Source organism: Poromitra crassiceps (genome assembly GCF_964638095.1).
Source record: "Poromitra crassiceps genome assembly, chromosome: 5".
Lineage (NCBI taxonomy): Eukaryota > Metazoa > Chordata > Actinopteri > Beryciformes > Melamphaidae > Poromitra > Poromitra crassiceps.
In genome coordinates this window covers 37,124,905-37,146,121 of record NC_139642.1, presented here as the reverse complement: position 1 = coordinate 37,146,121, position 21,217 = coordinate 37,124,905, and the positions used below count along the sequence as shown (strand labels likewise).

The following is a 21,217-nucleotide window of genomic DNA, read 5'->3' as shown; positions in this document are numbered from 1 at the left end:
AGCAACGGCTACAGCCATGGCGCGGTGGGCCGCCTGGCCTCTGAACCCTGCCGTGACATCTCCCTCTCCCCCTCTATCCGCCGGCTTGTCCCCTCCTCTGGCTCCTTGTCCGAGGGCTCGTCCGAGGACTCCATGTCAGAAAGCTGCGGGATCCGGGAAGTCCGCGGCCTCAGCCTGGACTCGGATGCCGGGCTGAGCAACGAAGACCTGAGGAGCGACCGCAGCGAGTCGCCCTGCACCCCCACCTACCCGTCCGGGCTCACGGCCTCGCACGCCGCCTTGGGGGTGGACTCGGACTCGATGGCGGGGCTGGACCTGGACCTGGGACCGTCCATCCTGGAGGACGTCCTGAGTATCATGGACCGCTACAAGGCGGTGGACAACCGTTGTGAGCTGTGAAGAAAGGAGACATTTGCTACACAGTATATTTTACACACACATGGTTTCTTATAAGCTTTAAAACTCTGTGAGGAGACTGGAGGACGAGGGATGGAGGCACGGAAAACAGAGGGAGGAGAGAGTTGTACTTTTAAAAGAGACTTGACAACTGAGTTCAAAGGTAAATTAATAAAGTGAGAGGTGCGTGGATGTTACTGATAACTGACGTGCTGGGACGCTGTCAGCGCGGGTCTACATGAACACAGCCAAGGCAACAGGCCTTCCTTCATCAGAGCTGAACCACAGACTCACAAGTGGACAAACTGTAGGATGATGATGAGCAGAATAGCAGAATAATCCCTACTTTCTCTGGAGGAAACACTAGCCAGGCTGCTATTCTGCTTGTTAAAGGTAAAGGGAAAAAAGCCTACTGAATGAGATATGATATCTAGACTGACCTGGGGACAGCAGGAGTTTCATCACCAGCTGTGATGACAATTGTTGAGCTGCAGGACTCGTCATCCACTTGCAATGTGTTAGGATATTGAATATTATCACTAGATTATGGAAGGATTATCACTAGATTATGGGAGGAAGTTCACAGCACACATGCTCAGTCATACTAAGCTGAACCGCAAACATAAAGTAGCTGTGTGTTGTGATGTGTAGGCCAGGCCGGCGCCACTGTAACTTATTGTGGCCACCTCAAAACTCAATATCAATCAACTCATTATCAGCGCTTAAAAGTTTCAGATGATTGTATCCTCATCTTCAATCTTTCATTGCAATGTTTCCATGCCAGAAGACAGCTGTAGAACATGTGATTTGACTGTATTACTGTAACAGGTAAAGATCTAAACTAAAACTGTCCTTAGCTGCCATCTAGTGTTGCTTTTGACAACTTTTGAATAGCAGGTTTTATCCTTTTGATCAGAGAGAAATGGAGGAAGACAAATGTTTTTAACCCATGAAATGCTTTAAGTATAAGAAAACATGCTTAGTTTGTTTTAAAATATTGCTCTTTTAAAACACTGACTCTTCTTTCATGTTGTGGCTCACCGCTGGCCTCCCTAACATTACACTAATGTCTGCATTACCACAGTAGCCTATACTTCAAATGTCATATGCTGTATATATCACTGTAAATGTATGAATAAATATGCTCCTATAAAGAAGAATATGGATTTATGGTGATTTTATTTTGAACACACACACACACACACACACACACACCCACCATGCCAACCGATTTAAAGGACAATGCTCATTTGAAACACTAATTGCAGATTAAATTAATTAGCCCTCCTATTGTTTGTGGTCAGCTTAATAATTGATGACTTTGCCTAATGTCATATGGAATGCTGGCAAAAATAGGGTACAGCAAATATATCTTTTATAATCTCTTTTATGCATTGGATTGTACTTTTTGGGCAGTGTGCAATTTGGCTAACTGTTACTGTAATAGTCCTGATGTATGTGCTGTATGCATTGTCTGTATGTACGTGTTGTCTGCCAAACAGCAGCCATAAGGTGTATCTCCAAGATAAATTTCCTTCGGGTCAATAAAAGTCTATCCTATCCTATCCTACATAATGTTTTCAAGGGCCTGTACACATTTTGTATATAACGGTGTTGTTTTGGGTCAAAAGCCTTATAAAACCAGAGAAAATATTTTGGTGACTAACATTAATTTACTAAATTACTACTTATTGGTGTGTCCCCCCTCCATCTGCTGATGTTCTGATTCTGAAGTGTAAATTTGGGAAACACTTTCAATTACAATCATTTTTTGTAGATTTAAATTGCTGGGGTCAGTTTGCCCCCAAACATAAAAAATGTCTGATTGTCTAGGAGTGTAAGAATATGGGTGAAATAAGTAATTTTCAATATCACAGAAATGAGAAATTAACCATTAATATTAACCTCAAGTGCCTCATCACGTCTACTATTATCTAATCTGCTGAATCTCTTGCTGGCAAACAAGCAGATGAGATGAATAATACATGCTTGAGCAGGTAAAAGTTATTAGATTTATTGGAGTTTGGTTTGATGAAAAGCTGACATGAAATGTTCGTTTGGAGAAAGTTAAGAATAAATGTAAAGGTTATCAACATACTTTGGTGCTTGTGAGATCTGTCTTTGATTAGCCTATGGGTGTGTAGCTTATATAGCAGCACAATCAAACCTCAAGAAATTGGACTCATTACAAGCTCAGGCGTTGAGAATCTGCAGTGGATCTTTCAAAACATCTCCAGGGAGCAATGCAGGTGGAAATGGGAGAAATGCCTCTGAGGATTAGGAATGTGAAGTTAATGCTGGCATACTGGGTTAATCTGCAGGGGCATGCATAGTGACACACATCCTGCCAAGAGCATTTTGAAAGACTGTTGGGAACATAATGAGACAATTTTTACAAGTTTTGGGTGCATGACAGATAGGCTATATTCCAGTAAGTGAGTGAGATATACAGTATATCAAGAAAATGGTGTCAGACGACCATGTAGGCTACTGTAGGTATACACAGAACTATTGCCAATCATATTGGCCCTACAGTGGATAGCAAAGAAAGACATATTAAGAACACCGTTATTGCATCTGACAGGTCAGCGTTCAGAACAGATATCACCAATGAAATATTCAATATAATGTAGGAAACATTACACACGTAGGATGGAGATGAAGGGCATATGTATCCACACGCTACCTTTGAGTTCCTGCTCATGTAGGTGTGGAGCATATTATAACTCAATGGTGTGGAGGGAATACAGCTTAGTAACAAAATGATAATAGGGGTAATAGTGTCAACGCTACATTTTCCTCTCGCCTGTAGTGCTATTTATCCATCTAGATCGCAATAGGTAAAACATGCCATATTTTATTTATGTAACATTTTCTTGTTTGGGAAGGAGCACTTTGGACTGTTGTTTGTTTGAGGTAACCTCGCGTCACCAGGCTCTTCTCGGCCAGAAAGAGCCTGGCTCCCGCCCACAATTGATTTTGTCACCCTACTGGGTCCGGCCTAGAGCCCACCCTAGACCGGATGGCAGCGTTTCTAGCTCGTCAACTTTCACGTTAACTTGACAATTTGACCCAAGTATCAGAATCCTCTTTCACCGTTTTGACCGGTGTGTCAGGCGGTGGTGGCGGAGATGCCATATTGCATGAACGTTTTGTTTTATGTAACGCTAGCTTTGTTTTGATCAGACTCTAGTTTAGGTAACATCACCGCGTCAAGCTAACGGCAACAAAGACGTTGTTAGGCGCATTGCCATCCGGTGTTAATTCTGGGTCCGGGGTTTACGCCCCCATGACAAAAAGCGGGGTGGAAGGTGCCCAGACTAGTTTGAGGTGATCTTTGAGGGATTCGCCTATGGGCGTGTTCTGTACGTAGGGGGCGTGCTCTGTACTGGCCCCGGCTGGAGCTGGATATTATTGGGTCAAACACTGAAGTACACGCCAGTGACGCCACACACGTTTGTGCAGCAATTCCAGCAAAGTTATCAATGATTATTTCAAATTATTGGAAGTGAGAGAAGCGGCTCCATCAAGTCTTACAAAAATGAAGTAAGTGTTCTGCTGAGAAGGAAGAAAACATATCAGCGCAGACATTTCAGACAGTTGATCAGTCAGTGCTAACTAACGCTAGCTTGCTTTGTAGCTAAGGTTAGCTAACGTTAATGTTAGCTGACATACAACAACCGTGATAACTGCCATTACCTGCAACTTGTTCGGATTATCGTATTAGTAAATGGGTCGGCCAGTGTGTGTATAATAACAGTTGCCTTATAGCTAACGTTACCGTCAACAGTAGATGCTTTTACACACATCATTCAGTTAATTCAGTCACAAGGCTGTGCACTATTGCGCCTGAGTGCGTAGCTTAAGTAACCTGTTATGTTTTCTTCCAGGCTAAACATTGAAGGTCTGTTGGTGTATTTCCCGTATGACTACATCTATCCAGAGCAGTACTCCTACATGCTGGAGCTGAAGAGGACACTGGATGCCAAGGTAACTAGATGATTATGGCCAACAACAGTCTCATTTTCACAACCACTAATGAGAGAGAATCAGGATGTAATTTAGTTACTGTGATTAGTGACACTGATGAGGGTTCACACAGTTTACCCATTCTCTCACAGAATGAGAAAATGGCACAAAATCGAGGACAGAGTTGAAGTTACCTACTTTATGTTTTGGTTCGCCTCAGGACAGGAAAAACACGAGAGAAAACAAAATGCATTAGATACAAAGTGGTAACTGTGTGTGTGTGTGTGTGTGTGTGTGTGTGTGTGTGTGTGCGCGCGGTGCGTGTTCCCTTGCCTTGCTGTTTCTCTTTAGGGTCATGGAGTTTTGGAGATGCCATCAGGAACAGGGAAGACCATCTCTCTGCTGTCTCTGATCATCGCCTACCAGAGGGTGAGCTGAGTCCTCATTCAGAGTTATGGCAGTAAACAGAAATTATATTTAATAATATTGAAGAAATTGTAACGCAACCATGAATTTCTTCTGCCCTCATCTTACATCTTCACTCTCTCTGCCTCTCTCCCTCTCTCAGACCTTTCCTCTGGAAGTGACCAAGCTTATCTATTGCTCCAGAACAGTTCCGGAGATCGAGAAAGTGAGTCTGTAACAATTGAAACCACTGGCATAGTCTCCTGTAACTGAAAGCCCATAGGTTCAGTCCCTTGCAACAATCTGGCGTGTTAGAATATTCATCCACTTAAAGTATAGATAACTTATTATCAGTACTAATTACTTCCTAATAAGAGTAATTATATACTTGAACCTCTGTCTCAGGTGGTGGAGGAGCTGAAGAAGCTGATGGAGTTTTATTCCAAGGAGACTGGCGAGAGCAACAACTTCCTGGCTCTGGCCCTCTCCTCCAGGAAGAACCTCTGTATCAACCCGGAGTGTGTGAGTGCGCATGAGTGGTAGATTATATTAGTGCTTGTCTATTTAGTCCGATTCTAACCCGTCTTCTCTGCTCCTGTCCAGGTGAGTGCTTCGCGTCTCGGTAAGGAGGTCGATGCGAAGTGCCACACCCTGACGGCGTCGTACATCCGTGCTCAACACCTCAGCGACCCCAGTGTGCCTGTGTGCCCCTTCTATGAGGTAAGAACTAGAGGTAGACGAGTACGGATGAGACAGTCTATTGAAATTCAATACATCGCAATACAAATTGTCCCATCCCTACATGAGGCAGGTTGAGGGGAAGTGAGTACAACCAAACACAGTACATTTCAACACTTCATCACTCAAACAACAACAGTGTAAGACTATCCCAGGGTTGATTTTTCCTTTCAACCTGCATGAAATACCTGATGCATGATTGTAAGGTTGTCCAAACCAGTCAATGAAAAGTAAATTGTGTTTGACCACAGTTTGGAGTTCATATGCACTTTCTCTTTGTCTTGTTAGAGTAAACTATGCCGTATCAGGTGCAGGGTCTGTGCCCCAAACAGTAACCTATCCCCTATCGGTGACACTGTGTGTTCAACGTGTGAATGTGGACCTTTCATCCAATTAAAATGTGTCCGTCTGGCAGCTAAGGAGGCTCAAACAAACCAAGAAAAGAACTTGTCAAAAGTGTTAAAACATGTTCGACTCTGCATTCTGCAGTTCATATCCGTTTTGTGTTTGTTCTTTTAGAACAAACCTTGCCCTATCTGGTACAGTGTCTATGCCCTACTACACTTATACAGTATCAGTATGTGTTAATTTTGGGAGTGGATTGTGTTTCTTTCATCCAACCAAGGTTGTTTTGATTCAATAATCATTCCTTCCCACCTTCACTCCATGTGTCCAGCACGTGTCTGCCTGTCGGTGTGCTGGTCTGCTCTCCTTGAGCCCTACCCTTTCTGTCTGTCTGTGTGTCTCTTGTAGGCATTTGATTAGTCTGGTCTCCTTGAGCCTTGCCCTTTCTGTCTTTCCGTGTGTGTCTTGTAGGCATATGATTCAGTCGGCCGCCAGGTGCCGCTGCCTCCCGGCGTCTACAACCTGGACGACCTGAAGGCCTACGGCAGGAGGAAAGGCTGGTGTCCGTACTTCCTGGCGCGCCACTCAGTAAGTTGTCCTCCCAGCCAAATGCTGCTGTGTTTTAGGTGTTTTCTAATCTATTCTAAAAGTAATCGTTGGCTGGTAAAATACTGAGTGGCTGAATTTTGGAATTAATACAGCTTATGTGGAAGAAAAGTTAGTTTCCTGCCCTGAACCCTTAGCATTACAGATGCTAATAGAGACAACACCGGGAAGTTTGAATAAAGCACATCTCCATAGCTACACCATAGGTCTTGCTGCTGTACGTGCAGCTCTTCAAACATGTAACTGCACTTAGAGACATGCGAGACCACAAGAACTGTGATTGGCCCTCTTTCTATTTCCTCCTAACTGCAACCGGTTGATGTCCGATTGTCCACCAATAGCGAAGACAATGGAACAGATTGAATGGAGATCAGCTGAGGAGCTTCACAAAATTAACCACTGCATTTTGTGGTGTATCCAGAACATGAGTTCCAAAGAACGTAAACACTACTACTGCTGTTTCTATTATGTCTTTGTTAACAAGACACCACACTGCCATCTAGTGTTTTGGTGGTCTACACTCAGAATCGCCAACGCAGAACTATAAATCATCGCACTTCCGGAAGTATAACTTGTCCTTAAATATTTGTCATTAAGAGGAAAGGTTCATGCTCCCACTTGCCATTATAATCTGAAAATCGGACAACCCTACAGTGGCTATTTAATAAATACTAGTTTAGTGTTTGATGTTATACTGCAAAGTTGCTACAGCTACTGTATCTCGTAGCTTTTCTTATTTTCTCTCTCCTGCCTGTCCTCCCAGATCCTGCATGCCAACATCGTAGTTTACAGCTACCACTACCTGCTGGACCCCAAGATCGCCGACCTGGTCTCCAAGGAGCTGTCCAAGAAATCAGTGGTGGTGTTTGATGAGGCTCATAACATCGGTGGGAACATAAATTGACCATAACTCATGGTTTAGTATAATGACCTTATTATATATTATGTACTCAACATTTGAAATATAACATACACATTCAAATTAAGTATGGCATATCATTATTGAGATTTATGTATTTAGTTAAATGAGTCCCTTGATTTGGAAATATAAAAATAGCTCTAATGTCTCTTCTCTGTCCTGCCTCTATTGTTTCTATTCTTTTCTTTTGTGTTTCCTCTCCTTTCTCCTGGCCTCCAGACAATGTGTGTATTGACTCCATGAGTGTGAACATCACCAGACGGACGCTGGACCGCTGCCAGAACAACGTGGACACACTCCAGAACGCCTTACTAAAGTAAGAGGGCAAAGGGCAAGCGTCAGCGTCAAGTTTGTTCACAGTGCAATAAGAAAGAAAAGAGATGTGTGCATAGTAGATATTGAACTTGTTGTTTTAGCATGGAGGCCATCACCTGCCTGTTGTAAACTTGGCCCCGCCTCCCTGCTGTCTGACAGCATAAAGAAGACGGATGAGGCTAAACTGAAGGAGGAGTACAGGCGATTGGTGGAGGGGCTGAGGGACGCCCAGGTTGCCAGGGAAACCGACGTCTACATGTCTAATCCAGTGTTGCCAGATGAAATTCTTAAAGGTAGGACCATCAAAAAGGGCTGGAAGTTAACACTACCCATCACGCGGCTGGGACATTTGCTGCTGTTTGGACCTTGTCCTTGTGTTTTGTTCTAAAAAAATACATGCAGCTTGGAAATTGAGTGTCAGGTGAATTTTGGAATCCACCACCAGGCTCAGTTTATCCTCCTGCGTCTGTCAATTATCTAAGGCAACCCCCCCCTCTTCTTGGGCCTCCCACTCATATGGCAGCTTTATGTTTTTACTATTTTTTATTTTATTCATCAATCTCTTTGCATTGCTTTTAGAGCAAATAGTTCAAACAAAACACAATTCTGAACTTATAAGAAAAAAAAATGGCTTCCCTTCCTATTTTCTTTGTAGCTCCTCTTCACACAATTTCGGTCTCTGTCTCTGTGTCTCTCTCTCCTCCTCGCTCTCTCAGAGGCGGTGCCCGGCAACATCCGCACAGCGGAGCACTTTGTTGCTTTCGTGCGGCGTTTCCTGGAGTACCTGAAGGCCCGTCTGAGAGTCCACCATGTTGTGCAGGAGAGCACTCCTCAGTTCCTCAAAGACATCTTTGAGAAGGTCTGCATCGACCGCAAGCCTCTCAGGTCAGTGGGCTTCAGCTGCTGCTAAGCTGCTGTGGGATAGGGAGTGAGCTGTTTACCCTAGTGAAAGAAATACATTTTTATAGTGCTCTTAACTATATTTTAGTGTTTATTTTTTATCACACTAAGTCAGGGGTGGCCAAACTACGGCCCGTGGGCCAACTGCGGCCCGTTGCCTGTTTTTAAGTGGCCCGCCATGAATTTAGCAAGAAAAATAAAATAAAAAATAGTGTCCTAAAAACGTTTTTCTGTTTTAAAGTTTAAAACGGAAAACGGAAACGGAAAAACAAAAAAATTAAGAAAAAGAAACGTATTCCCCCCATTTCGTTTTTTCAATTTAAAACCATCGAAAATGGGTTATACTTGGGTACCCTGACCTGGACTATTTATTTTTAAACATTTTTAATACTGAATGAATGTTTAATACTAATACTAATGTTATGTTAAATTATCTCTGTCTTAACCTGTTGGCACAGGAAAAGAAAATTTGAAAACATACAGAAATACCCATTGTAATAGGTGAGCACATCAATAAACTATGTGTCATATATTTATTTAGGTAGAAATTAAATTTTTGATGGCACAAGGGTTTTCTGGTCCAATTGTTTTGCCGTGAAAACTGCCGCGCTTAATATTGTTTGGCCCACGACTCCTTATATTTTTCTGTATGTGGCCCACAACCAAAAAGGTTTGGCCACCCCTGCTAAGTATATGTATTTGTACGATGTCTACCATCATGCTTTTCTACAGATCTTTTTGACCGTATTTATCATTTTTCAAGTACCATTTGAAGTAATTTGGTGATATTTGAAGTCACAACAAAATGTTATTTTTTTTCAGAGACTGCATGAGACTCTACTTTACACACCAACTTCCTCAGTCACTTTCACACTTAACTCATGAATTTCCTCAATCCCTGCCCGGCTCCTTCCCTCACTCATTTACTCACTTCCTTACTCTCTCCTTTCCACAATCACTCACTCCTTCACGTCAGTCAGTCAGTCCTTAATCTTCTTATCGCTCCTCATGTGTGTCTCTTCAGGTTTTGTGCAGAGAGGTTGCGGTCGTTGCTGCGGACTCTGGAGATCGCCGACATCGCAGACTTCTCAGCTATTACTCTCGTCTCCAACTTTGCCACCCTGGTCAGCACCTACAGCCAAGGTACCAAACGCCTCAGTACTCTTTCCACTTATAAGTACGACTAGATGTATAAATATATTATTTTGACTGATTTTTAATGGAGTAGTTATAAGTTAAGTCCAGGTTTAGTTAGCTAGTTAATTGAGTTCATGGTACCTTTGGATGAGGTTGAAACACTTCCAGTGGTAGATTTTGGCAGCATTTCTCTTTGTACTTCTTACTTTGGTTTTTATAGTTTGATTTTGTTGAGCGTGTCTCCTCATTCCGGTCACGTTAAGGTTTCACCATCATCATTGAGCCTTTTGAGGACCGAACTCCAACCATCGCCAACCCTGTGCTGCACTTCAGGTGGGTCAAATCAATGGGGACCCATCAGATGTAACCTGACACAGCCAGATAGTACCGCCCCCCTCTGGCAAAGTCAGGTTACATCAGATGTGCCAAACCACAGAAAACTAAGCCTGTGGTGAAAGTATGCACATTGTAAATGAACAAAAGTTTGTGGGCACCTGAGCAATCATGTGACTCCTCTGCTCTGCCTCTCCTCTGTCTGTCTCAGCTGTATGGATCCCTCCATAGCCATCAAGCCTGTCTTTGAGCGATTCCAGTCAGTCATCATCACCTCTGGGGTGAGTTAGTTAGCGCTCCTCTTCTGTTTACCACTCTCAAATTACAGCCCCATCACATTCACCACTCCACAAAGTATTGTTCAGAATGCTTCAAGTCCTAGGTAGCAGATACTAAGTGACCAATGTGACTGTCTGCTCTCATTCTGACCCTCTGGTGATTCTGTCTGACCCGATTCCTCTCCTCAGACTCTCTCTCCACTGGACATCTATCCCAAAATACTCGACTTCCGCCCCGTTACTATGGCGTCCTTCACCATGACGCTGGCACGGACCTGCCTCTGTCCTCTGGTGTGTAACTAGACACAAGAAATTAGAATCCACATCCCCCACCAGTTGAAAACCCTTAATCACCTCATTTCCACACTTGAAACTGTTACTGAATTATTGGCGCCTATTCAACTATTTTATTTGTTTTATTCCGTTTGCCTTTACCCTTCTGTTTTCTTTCATTCTCTTCCTTTATTTATCTATCTGTCTCTTGTAGATTGTGGGCAGGGGAAACGACCAGGTGGCCCTGAGCTCAAAGTTTGAGACCAGGGAGGATTTTGGTTAGTAGAAAAATTTGTTCATCGTATCTGTAAAATCTACAAAATTGACAAAACAAAATCACAAAATCTCCTATATTTATCTCTACTGTTTTTTGTGTTAATCTGTATTAATTTGTTGAGTATTGCAACTGTGATGTGAATTTGGATATATATGGAGGTTTTTTTCTACTACTATTTTTCTAGCCTGGTTAAAAGCATCCTGATCACGGGAGCTTACATTCTGTTTGGCTCGACGTGTCAGTCTGGACTTCAAGCCGTCCACATTGGTTTCAGTGGGCGGTACTTGCCTTGACAGACAAACTCCTTCAGCCAATCAGCGTAGGCAAATCCACTTGGAAGAACAGGAAAAATGTATTTTCTGCCGAGAACCTCCGCTGGTGCATATTCTTGTTTAATTGTTGCTATTGTCTATGAATGCAATAACTGCACTTCTGGCTGTTTACTCTACTAATGTTAACATTACTGCTCCTTGCTTCGGGAAACGCCATTCCTGTCTTGCCAGTGACAGCCCTGTTTGCCCCGGTCACGTCATCAACTTCGACGCAGTCCCTGATTGGCCCGGTTACGTTGTAATTTCAGGAAATCGATGTGGGTGGCCGGAAGTCCAGACTGAACCATAAAGAGAAAATGAATGTGAAGTCATGTGATCAGAATGGTTTTAACCAGGCTACTCTTTTTCAGCACTTAGACCAGTGATCCTCACTATTTCTTCTATGAGAGCCGCACTGGCAGGACAAAGTCAATAGGAGAGCCACTTTTACCGCAAAACACCAAAAGCCACCTCAACCAAGCACATCTGCCTACCATTTTTTTGTTTTTTATTGTTTTCCACACACGCACACACATACACACACATATATACCAGTTTCCCCTAGAAAATATTTCAGGCCTGGAGGGATTTCGAAACGTAACCCGACCGCAACGGTGGGGGCCATCGCTGGCGACGCTAAACTTTTAGCTAACCTGTTCACATCTATGTTCACAATGGCATCCCAAATATCATCATACTATTATGGGATGCGATGCGAACAGTTGTATTATGGGATGTGCGTTTCCCAGGCAACGACACACGTTGACACGTTGTGGAACAGCGCTGCACGCTGGCACAATACTCCTAAAAGCAAAATGCTTATTGTTTTGAATGATTTGGCACCTTCTATTACTGTCAACACCAGTATTGTTGTATTGTAATAATATGCCATAAAGGTTTTTTTTTTTTTTGCAATTTCTTAGAGCCGCCAACTGAAGCTTCGAGAGCCGCCAGCGTCTCGCGAGCCGCGCAATGAGGAACTAGGACTTAGACTAATGTTTCTCTCATTCTGAACTGGATACATTTTCTTTTGGTCAGTGATGTCATGTAAAAGGTCTGAAGCCCAGATCCCCGCCTCAGTAGCCATTTTGGCTCCCAGCAGCCCCTGCTCTCCTCCCATCATGCTCTAGTGAAGCAGCGCTGGTCCCAGGGGCTGCTGACACACAGGATGTGACATCACGGTTAGAGTCTGTGGTGAGATTCTATTGGCTCAGTGTGATCACGCGCATCCAACAGAACCCATCATCAAGGAGCATCTGTTCTGGGAGCGGGGCTAGGCCGGTGATCTCAATCTTCTACTGAGACCAAAACAAAAAGTTTTTTACTTCTAAAAAATGAAACCTCTAAATTATTGTGATTTTCTTTGTTTAAATCCAATATAATATTGGATTTAGTTTATTATATTATAGATTTATTTTATTGAAATTAATATTATATTATTCATTTCTGTCTTTGTCTTTTTAATTTCAAGCTGTGATCCGTAATTACGGCAACCTGCTCCTGGAGATGTCGGCCATCGTTCCTGATGGCATCGTGGCGTTTTTCACCAGCTACGTCTACATGGAGAACATAGTGGCGTCCTGGTATGAACAGGTTAGTGTGTGTGTGTGTGCATGTGCATGTGCAAACACAACACAACACAACACACACCTGAGGAATTAATACATTCTGCTTACTGCTTATTTGTCAGTGCACCACCATCATAAATATATTATATCATTTTCCTTTGTTGCAGGGACACATCAATTGAGCATCTAAACAAGTTATTTTTCAAAATGCTATATACCCATGCGTGGTGGGGTGGGATCATTACTTGAAGTTCATAATTTAATAACCCTAAATCAGTGGTTCTTTTTGGCTGGTGAAGCCTAAAAACAAAGTGATGCTTATTTAAAATTAGAGGAAATTCTGGAAAAAGTATACATAATAAATGTGTGAAGTAGAAATATGCTTTTTTTTTTTTCAAATGCCATAAATCAACTTACGACCCTCCAAAATGATCTCGCGACCCCGTGAGTCCCCCCCACTACCAGTTTGACAACCACTGCTCTAAATGATGATCCAGTTTGTAGCACAAACTGGATGATAGATTATAGATGATCCAGATCCAAAATGATCAAGGATCCAGTTTGTTAACACTTTATCAACTAAGGACTTGAGTTTCCTCCTGTCCTTTAATAGTTTGTTTGGATTTTCTACTGTGATTTAGTACGATCACATCATGGAACAGGCCTCTTATATGGAAAAGTAGCACACAGTTGTTTCTCATTTCCTCTGTGTGTGTGTGTGTGTGTAGGGTATCCTGGAGAACATCCAGAGGAACAAGCTGATCTTCATTGAGACTCCAGATGCTGCAGAGACCAGCATGGCCCTGGAGAAATTCCAGGAGGTCAGAACAACACCTTCCATCACACATTAGACCACACAGCAGCTGAGACCATGTTGGGGTGTTCGAGTCATGATGCAAATTAATGCCTGTGATTCCTATTCATTTTGCATTAGCAGCAGTGTTGAATAAATGTAAACTCGTGATGATATTTTGACCTCTCCTGTGTGTGTGTGTGTGTGTGTGTGTGTGTGTGTGTGTGTGTGTGTGTGTGTGTGTGTGTGTGTGTGTGTGTGTGTGTGTGTCCTCCCCAGGCATGTGAGAATGGCAGAGGAGCGATCCTGCTGTCTGTAGCCAGAGGAAAGGTGTCTGAAGGAATCGACTTTGGTAAATGATCGCTGTGCAGTTTTCCTGTAGCAGAGTTTTCTGCATCTGACAGATTACATTGGTGTCGTGTGGGTTTGTTCAGGCAGCTGCACAGAGCCGTAACGCAGCTGGTGTACATAGGCCATTAGGATACAGCAGGGGGAAAAATATAAAATATGGGTTCATATCAACATAATTAAGTTTAGTTTAAACACATGTAATGATCTGGGGAATAGTGTTTTTGTTTTTCCTCTTTCCATTCACTGCCATTGGAACAGTCTGAAAATCACACCTCTATCACATAAAGGAATCTGAAAGCAGAATCTGACAATAATATTGTCAGTTTTTATATTGTCACAATATAAAAACTAGTCAAGCTGCTGATTTGTGGATACGTGAATTGTTTTCTTTTGTTTATTTAACCTTTCACTTTCGAACAAGTGTGACATTGAAATCCGGTCGGAGGAAACTTAGAGTATGCAGATGGAAAGAAGAAAATAATATGTTCACCAATAACTGTAAATAGGGGGGAAAAGTGAGAAACTTGGTTTACTCCTTGGCCAGTTCCAAATTTCTCTGAAACAAAAAGACGGGACTGAAAAGTGAAAATGTTGTAAATGTCTAAAGAGTGTCTTGGTTGAGTGATCAGTTGAAGAGACTTAAAAAAAATAATCCTGAACCTTATTCTGTTTCTCCCACAGTGCACCACTTCGGTCGGGCGGTGATCATGTTCGGAGTGCCTTATGTTTACACTCAGAGCCGCATCCTCAAGGTGAGTGCTGTCACTCTGCTGTCTGTGTGAGTGCTGTCACTCTGCTGCCTGTGTGAGTGCTGTCACTCTGCTGCCTGTGTGAGTGCTGTCACTCTGCTGTCTGTGTGAGTGCTGTCACTCTGCTGCCTGTGTGAGTGCTGTCACTCTGCTGCCTGTGTGAGTGCTGTCACTCTGCTGTCTGTGTGAGTGCTGTCACTCTGCTGCCTGTGTGAGTGCTGTCACTCTGCTGCCTGTGTGAGTGCTGTCACTCTGCTGCCTGTGTGAGTGCTGTCACTCTGCTGTCTGTGTGAGTGCTGTCACTCTGCTGTCTGTGTGAGTGCTGTCACTCTGCTGCCTGTGTGAGTGCTGTCACTCTGCTGCCTGTGTGAGTGCTGTCACTCTGCTGCCTGTGTGAGTGCTGTCACTCTGCTGCCTGTGTGAGTGCTGTCACTCTGCTGCCTGTGTCACTCTGCTGCCTGTGTGAGTGCTGTCACTCTGCTGTCTGTGTGAGTGCTGTGTGAGTGCTGTCACTCTGCTGCCTGTGTCACTCTGCTGCCTGTGTGAGTGCTGTCACTCTGCTGTCTGTGTGAGTGCTGTGTGAGTGCTGTCACTCTGCTGTCTGTGTGAGTGCTGTCACTCTGCTGTCTGTGTGAGTGCTGTCACTCTGCTGTCTGTGTGAGTGCTGTCACTCTGCTGTCTGTGTGAGTGCTGTCACTCTGCTGTCTGTGTGAGTGCTGTCACTCTGCTGCCTGTGTCCTCACTGCACCAATCTCCTCAGTTCACACAGACAGGACTGCTCTTTCTTTTTGTCTTTTCTCTGATTTTTCTCCCCAATTGTACTTGGCCAATTCCCCCTGCTGTCCCGGTCGCTCCTCCACCCCCTCTGCCGATCTGGGGAGAGTTGTAGACAAGCACATGCTTCCTTTGATACACGTGCAGTCGCCAGCAGGCTCATTTCCCCTGAGCGCGAGGAGTTTCACCGGCAGGACGTAGAGCGTGGGAGGATCACACTATTCCCCCTAGTTCCCCATCTGCCCAAACAGACGCCCTGACCGACTAGAGGAGGCACTAGTGCACCGGCTTCCCACCCACAGACACAGCCAGTTGTCAATTGTGTCTGTATGAACGTCTGATCAAGCCACTACCGGGAATTGAACCCGGGTCTCCGCGGTGGTAGGCGAGTGCTTTTACCTCTACGCTACCCAGACACCCCCTTGATTTTTAAATGAATTTTTAGAATTTACACATCTGGAAAATAGAATAGAAATAGAAAACTGTATATATTTTGAATTGGACAAATATGCATGAACCCTGTCAATGTATTTTTAACCCTCGTCTTCTTCTCTTCCTTTCCTTGCTCTGGGCTTATGCTTGTTCCACTCATTCACATATCTTGACAAATTCTCTCTTTCTCTCTCTCTCTCTCTCTCTCTCACACACACACACACACGCTCTTTAGGCTCGTTTGGAGTATCTTCGGGACCAGTTCCAGATCAGAGAGAATGACTTCCTGACATTTGATGCCATGCGTCACGCGGCTCAGTGTGTTGGCAGAGCAATCAGGGGCAAGACCGACTACGGACTCATGATATTCGCTGACAAGGTGTGTGTATGTGTCGGCAATCTGAGTTTGTGCCCACTGATCTTAGAATCCTCCTCACTTTTTATGCTTTCTCATTTCACATCTTAACTAACTTGCTACAGCAGAATAAAATGGAGGAAGGAGTCAGTAAGTGATGAAGGAGGAGGCTGTAGTAACTCTGTCTCCTCTCTGCAGCGTTATGCCCGAGCAGACAAGCGGGGCAAGCTGCCGCGCTGGATCCAGGAGCACATCAGCGACAGCAGCCTGAACCTGACTGTGGACGAGACCGTCCACCTGTCCAAGCACTTCCTGCGCCAGATGGCTCAGCCCTTCAGACAGGTGAGTCAGAGGCTGGATAGGCTCTATGCACACAACACGCAACCATGTTTGACAGCAGCACACCCCCCCCACACACACACACAAACACTTCCAGTCCTCTGTGCTAGTATAGTAATGTTAGTCATATTGTAGCTATAAAAAATTGCCTAAACTACATTATCTTTTTTCTATTTTATTCCATTTCGTGTGTCGAGTGAATTAATAGTTAATTATGTTATGCCATGAACTCAAAATGTCTCAAAAGTCTAATTTAAGAGATCTTCTTTGACGGTACATTGACGATTTTCAAGACATTTTGAGCTCATGGCATAACGTAGTTGACCCTCAACACAAAAATGGGAATACAATAGACAAAAGAACTACGGTATGTTGTTTAGGCACTTTTTCTAATAGCTACGATATGATTACCGTTACTATACTAGCATAGAGGACCGGAAGTGAGGGGTGGCCTACTGTCAAACGTGCATAGAGCCTATTCACCAAGCGCTATGCTGGTGAGTTATCTTTGGCAGATAGAGTAAACTGGCCGGTAACTGTTTAATATGATAACATCTGAATGAATATAAGTCAGCCAGCTAATTTTAAACGACATCTCTAAATCGGCTTGTCTCTTTATAGGATGTGTCACACAGCATCTGATTCTACGATTCTATACATGAAATAGCATTGAAAATGGGTAGGGTGACATTTTGTATGGAAAATCTCACTCTCCTCTCTCCTTCTGTCTCTCACCCTCTCCCTCTCCTACTCTCTCCCCCTATACTCTCGCTCTCTCTCTCTCTGTGCAGGAGGACCAGCTCGGTCTCTCTCTGTTGACTCTGGAGCAGCTGGAGTCAGAGGACATGCTGAAGAAAATCGCTCAGATCGCTCATCAGTCCTGAAGTTGACGTACATACCATAATGTCATCGCCATGATGATGCTGCTGCCATGACGATGCTGCTGCCATGACGTCATCACTGCTGAGTCACACAGTGAACAGAACTCCTAGTGTTTGTTTTAACCTGCACGGAGAGATGGGGTTTACTGCTGTTAGTTAGTAGAAGTTGTAAAAAAAAAAAACTACATTTTACAAACTGCGACAGTTCACACAACTTTAACACGACATGCATATATTTTACATCAAATTCTTGAGCTACTCCTGCTCTCAGTCAGAATGTCAAAATATAAGCGATGTGATGTATAGTTTTTGAGATATTAACGTTTGTTGGGCACAACTCATACTATTAACTGTCGCGGGGTTCCGCATTTCTGACGTCAACGCTGATTCGTCCTATTACAATCACTCCGATATGCACTATAAGATATATCCAGAAAAGTAATGGATGGTTTCCGTTAAGAGATAGCTGAACAGTTTACTTTACGTTAAGCTCCTAAAAAGGATTTTCAGCACAAGCTCGATTAGTCCGGGACAGCATACACGTGTGTTGTTTTTCAATCTATTACTCTATTAATAACAGTAACATGCACATCGGTATTGTCTGGTGAAAATCTCCTTGTATCTCCAGAATGTGAACTTTCAGGACCAAAGAAAAACAGCCTTGTGTTTAGGTGATCACCATGTATTTTTTACTTCATCCTGTGACATGTTTTCATCATCCCAGGGATAATCCCGAAGTTTCCAACGACGACATATATGTCCCAAACGAGGCAGGCAGGTGGATTAAAGATGCCACATCCTATCGAGCATCAGTTGAGCAACTTGTTGCAGTAACTACAGAAATATGATTCTATCTATGTGAGTAACCATGGTCAAAACCAGGCACTGGTCTATGTGTAGTGTCTGTCATACAGACAAGACTGTTGCGTTTCTTTTGCTACGACGACTGTACATAGTTACAATTTAATAATAAAAGTGAATATTTGTGTATCTGTTTTTACAGCCACGTTTGAGTATAAATGCTTGTTTGTACTATACTGTTGACTTGCGTCGTCTCTTCTTGGAAATGTTTTTCATCTTAATGAGATTTGCATAGTGTCTGATAAAATGTACTATATTGATACCAAAGGCCTAGATGGACACGCCCAACCACTTGTAGATAGAAATTGAATAGAAAGTGGAAGACAAACAGTCTCTCGATGTAGTTTTATTTTACATTTCAGCTCAAGTTTCCAGATATAAAATGCAAACATTCATATTTTCCATAACAAACCTAACATCAGAAGAGTTTCTACATAAATAAAAGCTGCATATCTTATCTTTTTTCTTTCTTTTTCTCCAAGTTGGTGTGTAACATTCACATGGAAATGTCACTAGGCTGGTTACAGACTAGTCTCTACAGTACAGTACCTGCTACAGTGCAATTTACAGCCCTAGTTCCAACAGACATCAGTAATATATTCTACCACAGCAAATGTACAGTCAGTAGTTGTCCATCATGAAAAAATAGGATTTGTGTTTGCAGGGGCGCTTCCACATTTTGCTCTTATTAAAAGGTCCTGAGAGTGAGTCAATATATTTAGATAGAATTATAGGGTAACACTTTACAATACTGTAACACAAAAAATGGGTAGTTACTGAGGAACGAGTCAGGAATTAACCATTAGTTCATGATTAGTTAATGAATAGTTAATAGGTAGTTCCATAAGGAACTACCCATTAACTACTCATGAACTAGCAAAATATATATATATATATATATTTTAAGGAAGTAATCATTACTTACTGGTTCGTTAACATGGTCTAATGGTCAGTTCTTAAGTAACTACCATTAAGGATCATTAATGGTAGTTACTTAAGAACTGACCATTAGTTACCATGTTAACGAACCAGTAAGTAATGATTACTAATAAAAAAAAATCCGCTAGTTCATGAGTAGTTAATGGGTAGTTACTTAAGAACAGACTATTAGTTACCATAGTTGTTACTAGGGAATTAATCATTAGTTCATGATTACTTAACCATTAGTTACCATATGTGTGCCCCCTCAAGTAAAGCAGGCCATCATACTTAGTTGTTACTAGGGAATTCATCATTAGTTCATGATTAGGCTACTTCATTAGTTACCATATTTGTGCCCCCTCAAGTAAAGCAGGGCTTCATACATAGTATAGGCTCTACCGACTGATATAGCTTGACAGTCTGGATAGCTCATTTGGTAGAGAACCAGACAAATAATCTTGTGATCTTGGGGCCAAGGATTCAAACCTCACCTGGAGCAACTCTTGTTATAGGTAGGGTGATGGTAACTAATGGTAAGATAATCATGAAGTAATGATGCATTCCCTAGTAACAACTAAGTATGAAGCCCTGCTTTACTTGAGGGGCCACAAACATGGTAACTAATGGTGAAGTAATCATGAACTAATGATGAATTCCCTAGTAACAACTTAGTATGAAGCCCTGCTTTACTTGAGGGGGCACAAACATGGTAACTAATGATAAAGTAATCATGAAGTAATGATGAACTCCCTAGTAACAACTAAGTATGATGGCCTGCTTTACTTGAGGGGGCACACATATGGTAACTAATGTTGAAGTAATCATGAACTAATGATTAATTCCCTAGTAACAACTATGGTAACTAATAGTCTGTTCTTAAGTAACTACCCATTAACTACTCAACTACTAGCGGGAAAAAATTAAGGAAGTAATCATTACTTACTGGTTCGTTAACATGGTAACTAATGGTCAGTTCTTAAGTAACTACCATTAAGGATCTTTAAGGAACTACCATTAAGGAACTATTAACTACTCATGAACTAGCGAAATAAAAAATAAAAAAATTTAAGGAATTAATCATTACTTACTGGTTCGTTAACATGGTAACTAATGGTCAGTTCTTAAGGAACTACCTATTAACTATTCATGAACTAATCATGAACTAATGGTTTGTTCCTGACTCGTTCCTCAGTAACTACCCAATTTTTGTGTTACAGTATTGTAAAGTGTTACCGAATTATAGTAGTTTTGTGCTCCAACGCTGGCACGGAAAAATGTATGTAAATCTTCTGTGTTCAAATAAAATGGAAATAGAGATTAGTTTTTGTTCAGTCAGGCACTCGATAATGTTTTCAGTATAGCTTATGTTAAAAATGTTCAATGAAACATATAAATGGCTGAATGTCATACTGTACAGTGCACACTGCACAGTGTGTATACTTTACAATATTCATGCGCCACATCATTTTTTCTCTGAGTGAAAAGGCTTGTCTTTCCAGCTCAAGGCTGCTCGGAAAGACGAATTGAGTTCAGATCAAGTTGTTTGATAGACGACGATCGATCAATCAACAGATTAATACCATAGAGAACATACATAACTGTGACATTGTAACTGTAACTTAACCATAACATAACTTATGGTTTGATATGGAGTCTTGGAACGAGTTCTGGATTAGGGAAAGGCGCATTATTGTTGTGATGAAAAACTCCATCACTCATAATTTAGACTTCTTATTTAAATTTCTTTTATAAAACGTTGCATTTCCATCTTGCAAATATAACGTGAAATGCATCATTCACTACCTCTAAAAAGTTCAGTCTGTGCAAGTGGATTCGTCTTCTCAAACAAGTCCACTATCCTTTAAAAAGTACCGTGATTTGATTCAGGTCTGTGTGTGTGTTTTGTAGGTGTTGCTCTTTCCCCCCCCCCTTCAGAATTTGGATAGACAAACTTGGAGCACAGTGCAAAACAGCTTAAGTAAACACACGTT

General features: G+C 42.4%; 2 protein-coding genes across 3 annotated transcripts in view; both read left to right on the top strand.

Moving 5' to 3' along the window:
• LOC310776831 (cdc42 effector protein 3) overlaps positions 1-1,951 on the top strand; it is a 3,054-nt gene extending 1,103 nt beyond the window's left edge. The window contains exon 1 of the mRNA XM_083637029.1: positions 1-1,951. This exon is cut by the window's left edge and continues 1,103 nt beyond it. Coding sequence (XP_083493155.1) covers positions 1-399 — 399 coding nt within the window. The 3' untranslated portion in view covers positions 400-1,951.
• A 1,866-nt stretch (positions 1,952-3,817) lies between these two features.
• Positions 3,818-18,481, top strand: ercc2 (excision repair cross-complementation group 2). Of its 2 annotated transcripts, XM_083636373.1 has the most exons (23): positions 3,818-3,942; positions 4,287-4,386; positions 4,717-4,794; positions 4,934-4,996; positions 5,176-5,292; positions 5,374-5,490; positions 6,325-6,441; positions 7,223-7,346; positions 7,598-7,694; positions 7,853-7,986; positions 8,410-8,578; positions 9,618-9,736; positions 9,994-10,063; positions 10,275-10,344; positions 10,531-10,632; positions 10,829-10,892; positions 12,674-12,795; positions 13,499-13,591; positions 13,843-13,915; positions 14,596-14,666; positions 16,105-16,248; positions 16,423-16,566; positions 17,355-18,481. In XM_083636373.1, exons 1-23 carry the CDS (start codon positions 3,938-3,940, stop codon positions 17,445-17,447), a joined length of 2,286 nt encoding a protein of 761 aa, XP_083492499.1. In that variant the 5' UTR covers positions 3,818-3,937; the 3' UTR covers positions 17,448-18,481. The 2 variants fall into 2 exon arrangements, 1 of the variants encoding a protein (XP_083492499.1); XR_014552696.1 differs by lacking the exons at positions 9,994-10,063; positions 10,829-10,892; positions 12,674-12,795; ... (4 more) ...; positions 16,423-16,566; positions 17,355-18,481.
• The last annotated feature ends 2,736 nt before the right edge of the window (positions 18,482-21,217 follow it).

Bases quoted from the DNA above. Each gene is read 5' to 3' on its own strand.
- ercc2 (XM_083636373.1), top strand. The intron at 7,695-7,852 runs GTAAGAGGGCAA...GCTGTCTGACAG, and splicing joins CTCCAGAACGCCTTACTAAA to CATAAAGAAGACGGATGAGG. The intron at 7,987-8,409 runs GTAGGACCATCA...TCGCTCTCTCAG, and splicing joins GCCAGATGAAATTCTTAAAG to AGGCGGTGCCCGGCAACATC.